Source organism: Triticum aestivum, chromosome 3B (genome assembly GCF_018294505.1).
Source record: "Triticum aestivum cultivar Chinese Spring chromosome 3B, IWGSC CS RefSeq v2.1, whole genome shotgun sequence".
NCBI classification, from domain to species: Eukaryota; Viridiplantae; Streptophyta; class Magnoliopsida; order Poales; family Poaceae; genus Triticum; species Triticum aestivum.
In genome coordinates this window covers 277031363-277051452 of record NC_057801.1, presented here as the reverse complement: position 1 = coordinate 277051452, position 20090 = coordinate 277031363, and the positions used below count along the sequence as shown (strand labels likewise).

Sequence of the window (20090 nt, the reverse complement as noted above, 5' to 3'; positions counted from 1 at the left end):
AAAACTGCTCTTAAACTGTAAGGAATTGGAGAGAGTGTTATATATGAAAAAGCTGCGTCTCATCGATATCTTTCCAACAGCGTGTAATTTTGATCATTTCGACAAACGGTTTGTACAAATTTTACGAAAAACGGAAGCTGCCTCTCGTCGTCAGCCGCACGATTTTCAAAATTAACTAAAAACCGTAAGGAATCTCAAAAACATTTCAACATATGAAAGTTACGCCTCGTCCGTAGCTTTCCAACAGCGTATCACAAGCCTTGTTTTGACAAACGGTTAGAAAATTGGAGCAAAAACAGTAGCGAAAATTTGAATTTTTTTGAAAAACAGAATTCCGCGATTTAGTAAATTTGAAGCTGCTCTTAAACCGTAACGAATTAGAGAAAAACATATATATCAAAAAGATGTGGCTCGACGATATCCTTCCAACGCTGTATCGTTTGCTTCATTCCGATGTGCGGTTTAGAAAAAATCGCGAAAATACGCACGCTCCATCCTGTCATGCGCGCACTATTTATGAAACTGCTCTTAAACTGCGATGAATCTCGAAAAGTGTTCAACATGACGAGCCTGCGCATTTTCCATAGCTATCCAATGATATATTATACACCTCGTTCTAAATAACGGTTTAGAAACTGGAGCGAAAACAATGCCGAAAAAATGCATGCAGTTTTTTCTGGTGACATTGCAGTGTTCGTTTGATAGGGATGCAGTGCCCTCGCGTTGAGCGTGCAGTGCAGAAGTGTTATCAGAATAACTATTCTGCTAATATTAGCAGAATAGACCGGCTATATATATACGTATATATATGTATGTATATTTAAACCAATAGTGATGCTAGCCAACTCGCATCCAGGAGGCTTACTCGATCGGAGCTTCGTCGGTCGTCCGATCTGTCCCTCTGGCTCGCTGCACCGTTAGATTTTCACTTGCAGTTAAATCATTTTTCACCTCACTGTCATTTTCCTTGCCCAATGACGAGTGGGCTCGTCTCACGCTTGTGTTGGCTGGGTCAACTTTTCCCATGTGCGATGGGATTTGCCAAATCCACTCCCCGCCCCTCGCCCCAAGTCCCCAGGCCACAGCCCCGCCGCAGAAACCCTAGACTCCCCAAGCCCATGATTTTTTGTCCAAAAGGACCCCCTGCCGAGATGAATTGCCAAAAAAGACTGCCTCTGAATCAATTTGACAAAAAGGACCCCCTCGGCGGTGGCGGCAGGCGCGACAGGTGACACGTGGCACCTGCCGCCACGCTAGGAGGCGGCGGGCCCTGCCGCCACCGCAGGAGGCGGCCACCCAGCCAGATCGGATTCCCAGCTCCTCCCGCGCCGCGACGGAATGGGGCGGGCCAGGTGGGCCCTGCCGCCATCGGGCGAGGCGGCCAGCCCTGGCGCGGTCGCTGGCTGGCAGACAGGCCCTGCTTCGCGTGGGCCCCGCCAGTGGGCCTCGCCGCCACTGGCTGAGGCGGCCTCGCCTGCCGACAGCGCTGGCCGACAGCTGCTGCTCCTCACTGGCCGAGGCGCGGGCCCTGCCGCCTCTAGCGCAGGCGGCCCGTTTCTGCATGCACGGATTCCCCTGGCCGACATGAGCCACTGTGGCAAATGGCGTTGATTCCCACGCGCGTAATAACAATGAATTTCACTGTTGCAAACTGGGCTGATTACCACGCGCGGAGGATGACGAATTTCACGGGCGGGAATCACTCTGGCTTTTGCTTTTTCTGCCTCACCGAATACGAGGCAATGCGGGAATCCGATGCTGCGGGAACCTGTTGTACTGACACTACAGGGATCCTAAAATATTCCGCCTAATTTCCTCTGTTCTCGCGTATCATTTATCGTCTGAGCCTATAAAAGGAGACACCGAGGCTCTCGTCCAGCCATCCTTGAAATCGCCAGTGCGCGAAGTGTGTAACACATTTGTTCAGTCGGTATGAGTTTGCCTTGTTCGGATCAAAGCATTAGGCCGAGGAAAATGAAGAATGCGAGTTTGCCTCCGGGGGTGGCAGTCTTGCGGTGTTGGTGTGGCGATCTTTGCAAGGTGAAGGAGGTGACAGATTTTTCAGATTGGTTGGGCATGAAGTTTTTCATGTGCGCCAATTATGAGGAAGATCCTGCATTAGCTATTTCAGAGTACGACAAGCCTCCGGTATGCTTTAACCATCACGAATAGATATTGTTGGTATTTTGATTGATTCTTTAGTAACATTCTTGTTTCTTGTTGTAGTCTCCTCCATCTCTGTGCATGTACTATCGTTGGATTGACACGGAGAAGCCGGCTTGGGCAGTGACTGAGATTCATGAAAGAAGTCGCCGTGTGTGGAATAGTTTATTTGCGGAAGAGCGACGCGAGAAGGCGGAAGCTGAGGAGAAAGCAGAGCAAGAGAGAGAGTTAAAAGAATACTATGCAGAGCAACACCGTTTTTTCAGGATTTAGGAAAGAAAAACAGGGAAGAGGCTCGTCGCATGGAGGAGCGGGAACGAGAGTGAAAGGAGGCTCGTGAGGCGGAGAGGCAGAGAAAGAAAGAAAGGGCTCGTGAGGCCAAGGCAGCAAAAGAAGCTGGCGATGGAAAAGGAAAATATCCACGCTGGACTCAGTAGATTCCTGTGGTAGTATTTTTAATTTCGCAATCATTTGTATCTTTGTTTCTGCACTTTAATGTAGCTTTATTTCAGGAGTTAAATGTAGCTTTATTCCTACGACGTATTTTATTTTCAGTTGTGCCGTGTCGTAATGGAAAAAAAATAGTTTTAGAATAAAGTAGTGGCACTTTCTTTCCCTCCACTAACATCGAACATCGTGCAACAACTACAAAATAAAATTAAGATAGAACATAATGCCCTACAATAAGAGAGTACAAACTAATAATGCAAGTACATCCGAATTAAATGGTAGAACTGGAATACATCATAAAAACTACATGAAGGCATCATCGTCATCCTCCATCGATGCAGAACTCTTGCCCTTCGAGGATGCAGAACTCTTACCCTTGGACAATGCAAAACTCTTGCTTTTCGAGGATGTAGTACTCTTGCCCTTAGACGATGCAGAACTCTTGCCCTTTGACGATGCAGCACCCGGAAGCGGCGGCATGAAGATATCATCTTCATCCTCGCTCTCCTCAGTCCATAAAAATGGATAATTTTCTGCAGTCCTTCTGAAAGTTTCACTCTTAGGCTCCACTACATTCTTCCACCTTGCATGCAACCTAAGAAGTTCTTTACGTACCTCCTCGTAGGTCCTTCCAGGCCACCCAGACCTACATAATTGGTGAGCCGACTCATTCATTATGGTGTCACTACTGGTGTGTTCGTCCCATGGAACTATCCTATTGTCCATCCTAAAATCGGTAGCTAGCCTGAGAAGAGTCCTGCTCATCCCAGGGTGAAAACTACGATCGAAAGGATAATGGGACATCTCGACTACACTACACTCGAATGCTTATCCACCTCCGTCTTAAGGGGATTTTATAGGTATAGAGGAGAAAATGGCGGGAAATAACGAGTGCAGTATGGCAGGAAAGGGTTGGCGGGAACATATGGCGGGAAACGAGTGGCCGGAACATATGGAGGGAAAGCGTTGGCGGGAAACGGGTGGCGGGAACATATGGAGGGAAAGCGTTGGCGGGAAAATATTGAGGGGAAAATTATTCCTGACTGGTGCATTCTTATTTCAGCATACATAGATGTTCAAATCAAAAAGTTTGATACAGACATATGTAGATACATTGGGTCGCGCACGTGGATAGATGAATCATTGTAGTCGACGACGGCCACCTGGCCTTCCCTTCAGGCCGGAAAGCTCCAAGCGATTAGGTGGTCGAGGTACACGAAGACCGTGACCGTACTCCAGTTGGTCTTCCTGTGTCTGCGACTCTTGCATAGGTGGTGGAGTCTGTAATCCTTGTTGCGAACCTGATGCGTAATTGTAGGCGTATGGTTGTTGTGACTCGTCGGGGATAAAAGATGGGCCAATAACGTCCTCTCCGAAGAAATCCGTATCTACTGCGTAAACATTGTCGCCAGGTTGGGTGTACTCATCATTCCAATTTACATCAGGTATGCCCTGCACATAGAAACATTGTAAACAAAAACTGTTAGAGGATAATATGTAATATCACTGTAAATGTATTAAAATGTAAACATGACTACCTGATCAGATCCCTCGCCTGTACTGTTTGGACATTCTACCTGGTACTGGTTTAAATCTGGGACACGAGTCTCCTCGGGCATGGAGATCCCTTGCGTGGAGAGATACGGCTGAGATCCCTCACCTTGAGTGTATGTGCCATATCCTGTGTATGCATATGGGTTTGGGGAAAGATACAGCTCAGGCATCGAATCCAAGCCCATGCCATGGTCCTGCGATTTCTGCCCCTGACGAAGCAGCACCGAAGAAGAGCGATGTAGTGGCAGAGAAGAGTCATGTCGTGGCAATGTCATTGTAGTACTCGGACCCTTCCCCCGCTGCCCATGGCTTGTACGCGCCTCGCTCGGTCTGGACGACGGCGCCGCACTCGGTCTGGCTGACCTCGGTACTGGCATGTTCTACGCTCCAGTTACAACGTCGTCGCCTCTACCACATCTCAACTTTGTTAGCATGTATTCTTTAACACATTTATTGAATGACTTGACAGCCCTGGGCGGCATGCTTTCCGCCGCCATCTGCCCTATATCGTGGGCAGTTTGAAGCTGGAAAAATATTTGGTTCTTATTTGGTTGAAATGATTATGAAATGATGGACCTGAAAAAATTACTAGTGATTACCATCCCGTCTTGATAGTAAGCTGCATGCAGCTCAACAGGTCTCTGCATCTGCTCCTCGTGCGTGAGATTTGTTGGTATCATAGCAAGTTGACCGGCCAGGCTTGTATGCGTGCTGATGCAGTACCACTGCTTGTACGCTTGAGCTGTACTTCCATCGTACGGTCTGCAAAATTATATAATAACATCAACCGTTGTGATGAAAGCAAAGCATCTTCACGCATCGTATGGTCATCGTAATAAATAATGTAAATAAAATGTACCTAAGTTGATACACTATATCTGCTACCGCGTCATTTTCCCACTTCTGTACCCATTGAATGTTGCGCTTCCTCCAATCGTAAAGACTCCAACCGTGGCCCATATTGGTTAGCCTGCAAATTATGTAACAAAGTGTGAGTTTAGTAAATTAAAAAGGACACTAACTATTTAGGGAGGTCACATCTTACCTTATGGGTTTCCTCGTCAGTACATCTTGGAAAAGGTGGTGGAATCTCCTGATACAGACCGAACTGTCTCATGACACGCTCTTGGTTGTAAGGCTCAACACACCACAGGAAGGATAAGTAGCAGCGAGTCAGCCAGAATGCACTATCGGTCAACATGCCTGGTGTGATGGGTCGTATATTAAAGACCATCTGTACATGCTCCTGAGTCCATGGGTTCCATGTGACTACAGACTCATCAAGTGCCTCAAACTGCTAGCGGTATATAGGGTAACAATTTTTCGCAATACTTGGAGACCAATGTTTCCGTGCCCTTGTCCACCTGCTGGCCATAGTTACAGAGCTGCCCTCGCTATAGTCGTATGGGTGTATGAGATTTATTATACGAGATCGTCCTACAGGGAGATATTCCCAGGACCACAACTGTAGAAACATCGTAGGGGACACAAAGTAATGGAGCTTTTTTTGCGAAGGAAGTTTTTTGTGTGGCATCACACAAGCCTCTATATGTATGAGATAGAATGGCAGAACCGAAGCGGTATTTTGGATGCTCGGGTAAAGGTTCATCTACCATCTTCTCCACAATGTAGATGAGACCAGGGAGAAGTACGTCCCCGTGTGAATTTGGAAACATAACCCCGAGGAGCCACAACAAATACACAAACAGATGTCTTTTCCTCGTCTCAGAATCAGCGAAGCTAGAAATATGAAGAAAGTTATCATGAAGCCAGGGGAGTGGGATGCCACGAGGGCCACCAGTACGTTGTGATTCTGGCATTGTCATCCCAAGACGGTCTGATATATTTTGTGCCCAAGTGTTAGACACTCGTCGAGGGACTAACGACTCACCTCTAATTGGCAGAGCAAGGATCATAGAAACATCTTTCAGTGTAGGTGCAAGCTCGCCAAAACGAAAGTGAAAGGTGTGGGTTTCAGGTCTCCACCGGTCAACGAGGGATGTTAAAAGGGATGGGTCCGAACGTAACTGGGATTGGTCTTCCCTTGATGTGAGCCTAGCAAAAGCATGTAGACCATATGCGTCAAGGTGAGGAATGCAATAATTGTGTATTGGCCAGGTTTTCTTTATGGTTCGAAGTCGGAAACTCCGATAATCATGTCCTTTATTTGGGTTCAAAAATAGATGGCAACGGTGGCCGGCGTCATGGGGCCCCTCCAAAAGCCGCGGCACTTCAGCCATAACCTGCACACAAACATACAAAGAGATTCAATTTAAATTAAATATAAATACAATAATACAAAGAGATTCAATTTAAAATAAATATAAATACAATAACACAAAGAGATTCAATAATACAAACAGATTCAATTTAAATTAATAAAAGTATAGTACAAATATAAGTAGACATAGCGAGTACAGATAAATCAACATCATGCGGTGTTGTTCGCTCGATACGAGCATTCCCTACATGAATGTCCAGGACACCTACAAACGCGGCATCGCCTTGGTTCTCCCATCTGGCTATGGTCCATGTCATTGCGATGACACCTAGACGGACGTCGTCCCTTGGCGGTTCTCATCAAGTCGGCGTTCGGAACCCATTTCGGCCCATCTGGCCACAACATTTTGTAGTTCATATCAACGCCTCAGGCCCAGAACTCACCGTTCCAAGTGTTGTACATATTGTACATGTTGAAGTACGGTGATATGTATGGCTCAACACTGATTTTTTGATCTGCAGCCGCCCGGAGCACATGACTACAAGGGTAGCCCTCAAGCTTGGGCTTGTTACACGTGCACTCACATGACGTTGGGCCGAGGGTGACAACTTGCTTTTTGGATCCTCTGTGGTGACCCTTAACGTACTTGGCTCGCACATTGACCTCCCACTTATTCCTAAGTGCGTCCACTTTCCTGCAGCCATGGCTTTGGGATTTCTTAGCTTTCTCGTCCAGATGTCTTTGCATCTTCTCGGACCATGGATTGTTCAATTCAACTTGTGCTTTAGCCACGGTAACCCTGTCTGCAAAGTATGACAGTGTCCGGTTCCAAGTTTCTTCAATTAGGGCTGTGATAGGCAAGGCTCTCACCCCTTTAAGAACACCATTGTACACCTCTGACATGTTGTTGGTCATTATTCCATACCGAGCCCCGGTGTCGTGAGCCTGCGCCCACTTGGACAAATCAGGGCAATTCTCGCCGATCCACTGGCTCAAATTTATGGCTGTCCTTCGACCCCTCCGGTCTTCTCTCTGCGGCAAGGCCGCGTGCTCGATCTCACCATTGATACCTGCCCTGATGGCATTCATTTTGGCTTGAGTTTTCTGCATGCACATCCTCTTGAATAACTTGAACCAATCCTTATTCTTGAATTTGGAGTAAAAGTTTGCTGCCAAATGCCGCATGCACCACCTTCCCTCTAGATCAGGCCACTTCCACTCTTCTGACGACTGCTTAATTATGTTGAGAGCACTTAATAATCCTGTGTTGCGATCAGAGAGGATGCAAACACCTAAACGCTCTTTCACGACACCCATCTTCAAGCAGCTCAGGAACCACAACCAGCTATCTTTGTTCTCGCTCTCGACCAGTGCGTATGCAATAGGAAGAAGCTGATTATTTGCATCTGCTGCAATCGCCACCAATAGTGTGCCCTTGTACTTTCCAGTGAGAAAGGTACCATCAACTGATAATACTGGGCGACAATGCCTGAATGCTTGTATAGTCTGGGCGAATGCCCAGAATAAACGGTCCAGGATTAGCTCACCCGGTTTCCTTGGGTTCTGACGTTCTCTCCGCCAAACTTGAGTCCCCCTATTAGCACTTGCTATCTGATGAAGCATTCTGGGGGCATAAGAATAGGCCTCCTCATAGGTTCCATACAAGTTCTTGAATATATTTTCCTTCGCACGCCTAGCCTTGCTGTAGCTGACAGGCAAGCCAATCTGATCTTCTGCATCTTTTTGCAAAGCCCTAACACTAATGTTCAGACTTCCCTGCACAATTGTTTCCATCACCTGTGCCACATATCTTGCCGTCACATTGCAGTGATTTGAAAGAGTCCCAGTTTGCTCACAGCTATGCTGCACTATTTTTGTGATATGCCATGACTGACATACCCCAGGCTTCAGTCTAGCGAGAACTCTTCCGCGGCAACCTTTCGCGGTGTGGATGCATATGACCTTCAACTCTTTTTTATCAGACTGCTTCACTTTTTGCTGGCGGTGGAGGGCGATTGCATACCTATTAATTGCTTGGTAAGCAGACTTCTTGTCTGGGAAAACCTGCCCAACCTCCAGACTCCCCGCTTCTAGGCCAGAAACAGAGTGAAATTCATCTGTGATGCTCATATCCTGTAAAAACCCAGGTTGTAGTGACGCCGCGACCGCCCTCTGGGGAGGAACAACTTCTTCTTCGTTTGACTCAGAAGACGCGGAAGAGTGATCGTCATCATCGAGCGCCTCCGGCAATCCCTCCACGTGTTCACTCATGTCAACGGCCGCAAACCAATATCCTGTGTCATACACAGGCTGGTCGCCCGTCGGTTCCGATGGGCCGATGCTAGGGGCTGATGTGATGGCCAACTCGACCTCACCACCCTGCTACTGCATCCGGCAACATCAGTGACTGAAATGAACTCCACATACATCATCGGCTGACCAAACACTAGATTATTGGGATTGCTTGCAAACCTCATGTACAACCCCCACGACTGATCACCTGTGATAGGCCGCAAACCCCAATGGGCAGCTGTCCCATCTTTTGCTCCGTCAGCGACGAAGGCCTCCATTGTCATTTTTTCTCTGCATCCCTGGGCCAAACACCGCTCGGATGCACCTTCTAACAGCTGCGTAACCCACGTTCACCATGTCTCTAACTACAACTGTAGTCGACTCGCACAAGGACACATCCACCCCGAAAGGACCGTCCCGTAAGACGTTCCCATAGTACACTAATAAATTTTCCATAGTACCTAACCAAAATACATGTTTACATTTCAAACAATCAGTAACTGAACATTTAGTAGTAGTACGATGACAACATTTACATATCAGACGACTAAAATAATAATCGTATTTTTGTTACAAATATTCATTTTGTTTTTAGAATCATTTGCTTAGACTTTTTGGGGTTGTTTGGTTAACGGGTATTTAGAGATTTTTCTTTCTCAAACTCGTCTACGAGCGTCACAAACTAAAACTCTCTTTGCTTTTCTCTAACTACCCCAAAAATATCCTAAATTGATTCTCATAACATGCAAAAACTGAGTTTTTGAAAAAACGACTATTAGTAAAAACTATTTTTCTTACAACAGGTTATGAGAAAACCCATGGTAATTACTTGCTATCCAAACAACCAGTAAACATAATAGTATGATAATAACATTTTAATATCATATGAGTAAACCATTTAATTTCTTTCTGCTTTATATAATTTTTTCACATCATACGATAACAATCATTTATCTACAAATAATAATATTTGCAGCAGCATGCACATTATTCACAATAGTACATCAATACAAAAAATATTAACAAAATTAATAAAATTACAAAAAATATTAACAAAATTACAGTGTCATTTTTTACCTTAGCTCCAATATGGATGTGCTTGCGAATGCAATTAAGCGTCAAAATAGTTCCAATAAATATCTGTCGCCAGTACTATATGAACGGAGTCAACCTATTATCACATTAACATCAATATTACACACGGATTTTTCTTCCTGCTAACAAAATGTGTTCATCACCTCAAAATGAGACAGCAAAAATGGAAACACAATTTCTTCAATCATGTCTTCTCCTCCTTGTTTGCTACTAAGATGAATTATTTTACCTAATTACATATACATTATTAAGTACATTAGCAACTAATCTTAACATATAAAATTTAGATTATTGCGACATAACAAAGTAGACATATGGTTTCCTAACTATAGACTTATTAATAAACATACCACATAAAATAACATACCACATGAAATAACATACCGCATGCAATAAACAATTACAGTACAATTTTTTCTTAATTACCGTATTAAGATTTCCCGCATGTCAATACTAATGGACGCACCTAAGGTTGATGCAACATATTCAACCTACTATTTTAAAAAATAGTTTAAATGCTACATCTCTCGTCTGAAATTATTTCTAACCTCTAAGCACTACCATCAGATAGCTAATAACGAGCTAAAGGACGAACTAATTACCACCTTGCATGCACAAATAAATAAATGTATTGCAAAGCTCATACCTTGATCTTCAACTTCGTAGTTCACTTTGCTACACAAATCCTACTCCTGAAGCACTCAATGACTCCAAAAATTGATGAAATAATACCTAACACAGCAGAGAACACATAGTTATGAACTAAACAAAAATAGTACAAACTGCATGCATGTGAACCAAATTAACAAAAATGGATAGATCTTACCTTCGTCTATCTTTTCTTCAACTTCAGCATATTCAAAATCCAACTCTAAACCACCCTAAATCACGAATGAAATGTGTAATGAGTTTTGCTTTCTCTCTGTTCTTACACGCAGAGAGTAGAAGAGGAGGGCAAGAGTGTGCTTGCGCACGGAGCATACACATACTATATAAAGGAGGAGCATCCCTGTAGTGTCGGCACAACAGTTCCCGCCCATGAAATTCGTCATCCTCCACGCGTGGGAATCAACCCAGTTTGCAACAACGAGCCCGTGAAATTCATCGTCATTGCGCACGTGGGAATGAGTGATACGACCGTGTGTTCTGTCACTGCCGGCGTTACTGTTATTTCACCTTATCCTAAGGATGTATATGCACCATATATATCAAGGTACCTGCCTATCATCTACAGAGATGCAGAACAATACTTTGTCTCGGGCCAGATTGCTAGTTTGCATTGTACTGATGAGAGCAAGATTATCCACGTCAAGGAACGAGTTAGCCAAATGTTATCAAGTTATGTATGCATGCAATCGATAACGTGTAGAACTAGAGTTGAGCAAACAAAAGAATCTGCATGCAACATTGATGCGCCAGAGATAAGCAACGTCACGTGCATGCATGGGAAATTAGTCCATTACATAGCTACAATACAGGAAAGAGTCCTGACCAAATACAGGTTCCATCAGGTGCGGCCACCCGATCAGGAATTGTACTCCTTGACGTACGTGAAGATTAAAGATTTGCTTTCTTTGAAAGGAACCGGGTGGGGTCCACCTGCAGACTACACAAGAAGTCTCATCACCAACCAAACAAGTCATAGTTATTTTTGTTTCCTTAGATTAAATCAAGTCGATTGTTATCTTTTGGTAGGACAAGTTTGTTTTTCCTTTGATTTAGAGGTGTGCCTAGCGTGTTGGTCAAACCATTGTAGGTTCGGCTATATACTAGTATAAATAGCCAGAGTATGGTGATGGTAAAGACAAGTTATATTTTGATAATAAACATGATGTGTTTTTAGGGTAAATACCCGTATCGAGTTTTGGGGGAAGCTGTCTAAAAATCCCTAAGTTTTGGAGGAAGCTTTAGAAAACCTCTGTGTTGCGATTTCTCTGCGAGGAAATTGTTTTGCGCGTGAGTACCATCGTCGAGATTGGTTTTCTCGTGCTGAGCCGCGAGGTTCAAACCCTCTATTTCGTGTGCATCGCGTGCGCGGGCGAGAGGCTACTACTGTTGAAGGTGAAGTGTCGTGAAAGGTTGGGCCGCAACAAGGGATCGGATCTCGCCATCGAGGTTCGGTCTATATCAGGTGGTATTCAGAGCATCAGGTTGTTCACGACACTATGGAGAAGATGGTGAGGGCATCGTCATTTAGTAAGTTAAGCTATGGATTTCAGTTGGAGGAGGAAGGTCGCTGGACCGGGCTTTTTCACACGCGTGTGGTGGTGAGAGAAAGATCATGTGCCATGACGATCGATCACATGAATTTGATCAACGCTACAAGCATCGAGATGGTGGAGAAGCTGAATCTACCAGTGACACCGAGTCCACAACCATACTTGTTTCCTTGGGGTCAAGAAGAGCTCACTGTCACACAGCAAACCAAGGTACCGTTTTTGTTGGGAAATTATTTTTGCGAGGTTTTGTGCGATGTGATTCCGGCACCGTTGATTTTATGTCACTTGTTATTGGGCAAGCCATGGTACAAAGAGCATGATGTTGTGTATGATTGCATAACACACAGATATACCGTCAAGAGGGGTAAGATGTGCAGCCTCATGCCAATGGATGATGAGCGTTTTATTTCTTGGAGGAAAGAACATCTTAAGAAGATAAAAGAGGAAAAAGAAGAAGAAAAGAAGAAGGTTGAAGCTACTGGGATTTGTATGGCCGTCGTTCAGTCTATAGATAAAAATATTGGTGAAAAGATTAATTCGAAACCGGGGACGGTTTCGTTTTAAGGAGGAGAGGATGATACGACCGTGTGTTCTGTCACTGCCGGCGTTACTATTATTTCACCTTATCCTAAGGATGTATATGCACCATATATATCAAGGTACCTGCCTATCATCTACAGAGATGCAGAACAATACTTTGTCTCGGGCCAGATTGCTAGTTTGCATTGTACTGATGAGAGCAAGATTATGCACGTCAAGGAACGAGTTAGCCACATGTTATCAAGTTATGTATGCATGCAATCAATAACGTGTAGAACTAGAGTTGAGCAAACAAAAGAATCTGCATGCAACATTGATGCGCCAGAGATAAGCAAGGTCACGTGCATGCATGGGAAATTAGTCCATTACGTAGCTACAATACAGGAAAGAGTCCTGACCAAATACAGGTTCCATCAGGTGCGGCCACCCGATCAGGAATTGTACTCCTTGCCGTACGTGAAGATTAAAGATTTGCTTTCTTTGAAAGGAACCGGGTGGGGTCCACCTGCAGACTACACGAGAAGTCTCATCACCAACCAAACAAGTCATCGTTATTTTTGTTTCCTTAGATTAAATCAAGTCGGTTGTTATCTTTTGATAGGACAAGTTTGTTTTTCCTTTGAATTAGAGGTGTGCCTAGCGTGTTGGTCAAACCATTGTAGGTTCGGCTATATACTAGTATAAATAGCCAGAGTATGGTGATGGTAAAGACAAGTTATATTTTGATAATAAACACGATGTGTTTTTAGGGTAAATACCCGTATCGAGTTTTGGGGGAAGCTGTCTAAAAATCCCTAAGTTTTGGAGGAAGCTTTAGAAAACCTCTGTGTTGCGATTTCTCTGCGAGGAAATTGTTTTGCGCGTGAGTACCGTCGTCGAGATTGGTTTTCTCGTGCTGAGCCGCGAGGTTCAAACCCTCTATTTTTGTGTGCATCACGTGCGCGGGCGAGAGGCTACTACTGTTGAAGGTGAAGTGTCGTGAAAGGTCGGGCCGCAACAACGGATCGGATCTCGCCATCGAGGTTCGGTCTATATCAATGAGTGAAAGTTTACGTCGGAATCAGCGCGCGTGGGAATGAGTGAAAGTTTACGTCGGAATCAGCGCCAGAAATAATTGCAACAGGACCGGCTGTCGGGCCGCATGCAGCGCGGCCGCCTCACCCGGTGGCGGTAGGGCCCGCTGTCTCGTCGCGCGTGCAGCTGGCCTGTCGGCCTGGGCGCGGCATGGGCACGAGAAGCCGCCTCGCCTGGTGGCGGCAGGGCCCACCTGGCCTCGCCCGTTACGTCGCGGCGCGGTGCACTGTACGAAAGCCGTTCTGGCTGGGTGACCGCCTCCTGCGGTGGCGGCAGGGCCCGCCGCCTCCTGGCGTGGCGGCAGGTGCCACGTGTCGCCTGCCGCCACCGCCGAGGGGTTCTTTTTGTCAAATTGATTCAGAGGCGGTATTTTTTGGCAATTCATCTTGGCTGGGGTCCTTCTGGACAAAAAAATCCAAGCCCACAGGCCACAGCGTCCCATTCCACTCTCCTCCGTCCTCCCTCGTCAGCCGCCGCCGCAGCTATTCTACCTCCCTCCTCTCTGTCCTATGACCACGCCGCTGGGAGGAAGTGGCCGTTCGTGGCTCCATACCGCTGTCGGGGTGCCATGCAAGAGGTCAGGGGCCGCCACCACCGTGAGCCAGGACGAAGGGGACGCCCGTTGGCTAGCCTCCGGGCAGGAAGCCGACGACGAGTACGCCGTCAACAAGCCGCCAAGAGGACCTACCGGCCAGTCCCCTGTCGCTGAGCAAGGGCCGCCGGTTGCGTCGTCGTGGGAGGAGGCGCACAGAGGAGCAGCGGAGGAGGAGATGAGGACACGCCCCCGGACTCCCTATTTCCTTTTGGGCACCTTCCCTGAGGCGTCTCTCTCTCTTGGGTAGCTTCCATACAAGATTTGGACGAGGAAAAGGAGACCCGATGCGGGGCAACGACGAGCGCGCTGAGCTGGCTGGCGCACACATCCATCGACGGCGAGCACATCGAACGGCCACACATCGAGGTGAACTTCACCCAATCTCTCTCTCTCTCTCTATATATATATATGTGTGTGTGTGTGTGTGTGTGTGTGTGTGTGTGTGTGGTCACGGTGCAGCATCCTGGACGGCGGCAGTAGCGGCAGTCAATTTCACTGCACGCGTCGAGCGACGTGAGCGCATCTGATGCAGGGAATAGGAAGGAGGCCATGCGTGGACCTTTTTTCCTATTGGTGCCATGAGATTTGTGATAGATGCGTGGAAGGCAGGCGGATTCAGGATTGGATTGTCACTTTTTGAGAAGGGGGTACAGAAATTCTTTGGTCAGTAGCAATATTTCTAATGCTGCATGCATTTCACTATATGATCGTTAGGTTAATAGTACTCCAGAGAAAATTTCATTTCTATATTCTTCAGAGTAGAGGTCGGTTCATGTTAATTTGTCTAAGCCACACATATGGTATTGCAAGTCGATTGATCGTATGTACTTTGACTTTAGAAGGGACACTTGCCCTTTGGCGGTCGATGTTTTTACAAGCCATACATATGCTGATCTTGTTTCAGATTTTGCAAAGATTTTCTGAAATGTGCTTCTATTCTTCACTTAGGGTTATCTTATTTTGTGTGTTAACCTCTGGTAAATTATGTATTCTTTGTAGCACAACAGTTCTTAACGAAACTTTTTACATAATAGAGACAATTTGTTTTTGAATAGATTTCAATGTTGGTTGCTATCTTTGTTTAATGTTGATTTGGAGCATGCAGAGGTCTCTCATCTCATGTAATCACGCCCTGCCGTTTAGTGATTGACCATTTTGTTTCTATTTTTCAGAGGGCAAGGGAAGCTTGCGCTACTTTTTGAAAGTTAAAGGTTGGGCTAGCTCATTGACTGATGGCGCTGGGACTGGAGGAGCACAAGGATCCTCGTATGCCTCTATCTTTTAGATGTTTGTACGCATTTCTGATTCTGGACTTAAAAATGTATGCAGGTTCATATTAAGCTTACCTTTCTTGCTTTATCTGCAAATCTTTGTTGGTTGAAACTCCTTTTCTCCTCACATCAAAGTACTTTAGACTTCACATCATTTTTGCAGAACTGTTCTAATTAACAACTTCTGGCAAATGCCTTCTGCTAAGGAACATGTGATTGTTTTGTAGTTGACATCATTTTCTACCATGAAGTTGGCTGCCAAACATTGTTGAGACTAATATTCATCCGATAATTTGTAACTAGCGGCAATTCATCCAATTCTTTGGATAATTCTTGAATTCACATGTCTTACTATTTACTTGCTAGAGAAGCACAATAATGCGTTTTTTGACATGCAGTTCTTTTCCAGCTCTTCGGGGTCGTTACGGCCGTGCACCAATATATAAATAAATCTACTTAAGCTGTCTGAGCCGCAAGAATGGACATTTAAATAACTCCAGAATATTGGGTACATGGAGTTCAGATTTGCAGAAGATCAACCTCCAGATGATTATGTAGTAGATCTTGCAGGTCATCATCTTTTCAATCTTGTTTTGCTTAATTTGTACATGACGGATGCGGGGCTTACTTAAATTCTACTTTACAGAAATATGTTATTCTGAAAAGCACATAATTTCCAAAGAATATCTTTATGAGGGATGGGAGCCAAACTTAGTCTAGCATCTTCTCATTGTTGGCTACAAATTATACACGATACAGTGGAAACACATATATTATGTTCATTAAGTCAAAGGTAAATCCCTATTTAAGTAGATGAGAATGACAAATTGGGAAGCTACTGCACCTATGAATGTGTAAATTGTGAACTAAAACTTGACAATTGTCAGTAACTTCATAGCTGCCGATGATAAGTCATGCAAATAATTCATCATATATAGTTTCAACTAACACCTCTACATAAGACCGACAATATTAAGTTTTCTGCATTCAGTTCTAGCTTAGGTGATGTGGAACGTTAAGAGTAGCTGAATGGTATGTTCATCAAAGCCATGCTTTGTAAAATAGGGACTGTCAGATGCCCTTAGAATATAGCCATTGTAATTTGACCCATATAATGAACTGTGCAAAATAACATATATGGTGCTTCTTTTCTCCTTTCTTTCAATAGTCATATGAACATGCCCCCAACTTGACTGATTAGAAAGTTTATTTTGTTTCGCAGTTTATTTTGGTTTTCATTGTCAAAGTTTCTTCAGTTATTCTCCTCTGTAGTTATATGGATGATGGCGTGACATTTTCCTGTCAGTATGCATCTGAATCTTTGTATGAGTTGGAAACCGAACATATGTGGATAACTTCGTGTATGAATCAGAGTTAGTACTTAGTCGGTTTTCTCTCGGTTGTCCGATAATTAACAGGGCAATTCTCTTCTTCTTAATTAATCGACGAGGCAAATCTTTTGCCTCCGTTTCGAAAAAAGAGAGTTAGTACTTAGTCGGTGCTTACATTGTTTGCATTGTTATCAGGGCACTCATTATTTTTGTATCTGGTGAAATGTTTTAATGGTGCCATCTAGCACAAGCAATGATTATGTGCCTGTGTGCTGCTTCATCAAATGTATTTAGAAATTTGGCGTCTAAGCAGTGGTTATCTACTGATGTTTCAGCATTGGTACTATCGTTTGGAATCATGATTTGGATTTATCTTCTCATCTTTTCAGGTTTCCAAGTATGCCACTCTCTTGGTCGTGGTACTGATTCAGGCATGGGTACACTTTTGGTATCAAAGATCAGGGAGGAGTACCCTGGCGCATGATGCTAGCATTCTCTGTTTTCCCTCACCCGAAGTATCTGATATGTGGTTGAACCTTACAATGCCACTCTTTCAGTCCATCAGTTGGTTGAGAATGCAGATGAGTGCATGGTTCTTGAGAATGAGGCTCTTTATGACATATGTTTCAGGACTCTCAAGCTGACCACTCCGAGTTGTAAGCGAAATCTGTACCTTCTTATTATTATTCTCTACGGATGAATATGAGCATGATGTCAAGTGGATCTTCATAATTCTGAATATTTGTAACTGCATGTTATTATATGCTTAATAACACAAGTATTAATGCATACTTTCTATTCACAACCGAAAAATTGGAAAATGATGTAGTTCATTGGCTTGCTTTTTCTATAATGTCTGTCCAAACTATTCTTGTAGTGCAGTTTTGGTATTCTTAGACATGATCTGAAACTCTAAATGGATTCTTGTGCTTGAGTTATTTGCTCAGGGCTTTCATTTATATGGACTTGTATTTTGGTTTCAATGTGATGCATGCTTATTGCCAATGGACCTCCCATTGCTTATATCCTACCAGTATAGCCATGCTCCCCGTCACCTTATCTGTTGAAAGTGCCTCCCCATGGTGTTGTTCGTCAAAAGCTTTCTTCCTCTTTCTTCAAAATTACAGGAGTTGTTGCGCAAAAGTACATGGTATTTTTCCTTCAATATGTGTAGTTCTGTAATATACAATAGTTCTGACCTGAACTCTGCTGACCAACAAAATATATACCTCATTACTCTATGATCCACTAACACTTTTTTAGAGTCTGAGGTTGCTTTGGCCTAATGAAGGGTATGCAGAGCAATGCCTCTGCCTTAGTTCAAGAGAGCAAGGCAGGCAACAAAGAGGAGGGTCTGGCCGAAGTCAAGAAACAAGAGAACTCGACACCGACCTAGAGAAACTCTATGTAGCAGGCCTTCGCCGGAGAGATGGCCGAACGACAATTGTCAAGTGCCTCTGGTGTACACGCTTTGTTGGCTTGTTTATCCTTGCATGTGGAAATTTGGCTTGTCAGTTTTGCATCGACTGTGGAAACCTCCTGGTGCACTATCCAGTTGTAGTTCCCTTTCATGTAATTGTCTTCCCCCAAGTAAATGTATAACTATGATCTCACATATTGTCTCTACCCTGTTTATGAGGAAACAATTGGACTAATAGTTATAACAATTTGGTGTTGGGAAAAAAGATGGAATGCTCATTTAGTGACTTTTTTTCTTTTGCACCGTATAATGTACCTTTACTATTTAAGTGAAGATCCTTATGTATACCTAAATCGTATCTAAAACTTAGAGCTATAAAAGTAACACAAATAATTTCAAAACATTTCAGGTGTGTTGCTTGCAGCAGGAGGCTGGAAGGCATCTTCTGCTATGACGAGTGTTTGCTTCTGTCAATACAAAATACTTCTAAAACTGCAGCCTCACTTGTTGGTATGACATACTCTCTCTGTAAAAACGTTTTTGGGATTCAAATTGCAAACCAAAAATGTCTTATATAAATGTAGAGGGAGTACATGAGAAGCTCTGATTGGGTTGTAGCCTTATATGAGATAGTTCTTTATGTCCATTGTGTGATGAGAAATACCATGGTTTAATTAATGATCGCATAGCTTCTCAATAAAAAATAGCTTCATGATGTATATGATGTATGATAACAATGCGTATGTAAAAAAATAGACTCTATGATTTTTTAGATGGTGTAAGGGCATATTTATCCTTAAGGTGTTTTGGTGATTGATGACAATGCTTTTGCGGACTAATCGTGTGCCTTGAGTCACTAGGCATAAGATGGTTTGGTGCCCCTCGAAGACTATTGAAGACGACGTTTTTCTACGTTTCTTTTCGGTGGATTTGAGTCGTAGGAAAGCCGTAATATTAAGAGGGGGTCCGCGTTAGAAAGGTTCGGGTGGAATCATCAAGTACACGTTTACTCCCTTTGCACCCCCTTTCCCTTTGCGCTTTGGAGCATCCTCCGTTTTCTTCATATTTTGCAAAGAGAAGGATTCCTAGTGTTGCTGTTCTGAGGCATGCGGTAGTACTGCTCTTACGAGCGGTAGTACCGCGGGCCCCCGTGGTAGTACCGCATGCCCTTGCGGTAGTACCATAGGTGCACACGGTAGTACCGCTTCTAAGGAGCTGTAGTACCGTGGCCTCGGACCAGACTCAGCCGCTCGTGCAGCTGTAGGGGCGGATGTAATTTTTTTACATCTGCGCCCTACGCGGTAGTACCGCCCCATGCGCGCGGTAGTACCGTGAGTCCTGATCTAGCACAACAACACGAGCAGAAGTAGGGGGGATGTAATTTTTTTACATCCGCTCCCTGCGCGGTAGTACCGCAGGCCAGGTGCGGTAGTACCGTGTCAGATTTTTGCACTGTTTGATTTTCAGCGGAAATAGGCACAAATGTATTTTTATTCATCCGCGCCCTTCCCAGGCTAGTCCAATCCGGCCTTGCGGTAGTACCACAAGGGAGAGCGGCAGTACCGCTTCAGCGGCAGTACCGCTCTCAGCATTTGCGGTTCTGGCCTGGACTAGCTCATGTCGTAGCAGCGGTAGTACCGCGGTCCGCCGCGGTAGTACCGTGAGCCCCTGCGGTAGTACCGCTTGTCTGGAGTGGTAGTACCGCAGGTCGCGGGCTGAGTAAGTGGATAACGGTTGGATTTGTCTCTCCACTATATAAGGGGTGTCTTCTTCCTCTAGTTGACCACCTCTTTCACCCTAAAGCTCCATTGTTGCTCCAAGCTCCATTTTCGCCCGATCTCTCTCCCTAGCCAATCAAACTTGTT

At 44.6% G+C, this 20090-nt stretch overlaps 1 protein-coding gene and 1 long non-coding RNA gene across 4 annotated transcripts; one reads left to right on the top strand and one right to left on the bottom strand.

The window, feature by feature from the left end:
* Positions 1 to 3631: 3631 nt before the first annotated feature.
* LOC123065354 (uncharacterized) lies at positions 3632 to 4254 on the bottom strand. Its single transcript, XM_044488671.1, has 2 exons — positions 4152 to 4254; positions 3632 to 4065 (listed from the first exon to the last, which is right to left on the bottom strand). Exons 1-2 carry the CDS (start codon positions 4230 to 4232, stop codon positions 3754 to 3756), a joined length of 393 nt encoding a protein of 130 aa, XP_044344606.1. The 5' UTR covers positions 4233 to 4254; the 3' UTR covers positions 3632 to 3753.
* Positions 4255 to 14023: 9769 nt separating this feature from the next.
* Positions 14024 to 18600, top strand: LOC123069708 (uncharacterized). Of its 3 annotated transcripts, none has more exons than XR_006432707.1 (4): positions 14024 to 14866; positions 15376 to 15469; positions 15873 to 16044; positions 17195 to 18600. It is a non-coding gene; the product is annotated as an uncharacterized lncRNA (long non-coding RNA). The 3 variants fall into 3 exon arrangements; XR_006432706.1 differs by having other exon boundaries at positions 14024 to 14569; positions 15884 to 16044; positions 17195 to 18578; XR_006432705.1 differs by having other exon boundaries at positions 15884 to 16044; positions 17195 to 18577.
* The last annotated feature ends 1490 nt before the right edge of the window (positions 18601 to 20090 follow it).

Bases quoted from the DNA above. Each gene is read 5' to 3' on its own strand.
- LOC123065354 (XM_044488671.1), bottom strand. From the start codon at position 4,232: ATGCCCGAGGAGACTCGTGTCCCAGATTTAAACCAGTACCAGGTAGAA. The intron at 4,066-4,151 runs GTAGTCATGTTT...TTCTATGTGCAG, and splicing joins CAGGCGAGGGATCTGATCAG to GGCATACCTGATGTAAATTG.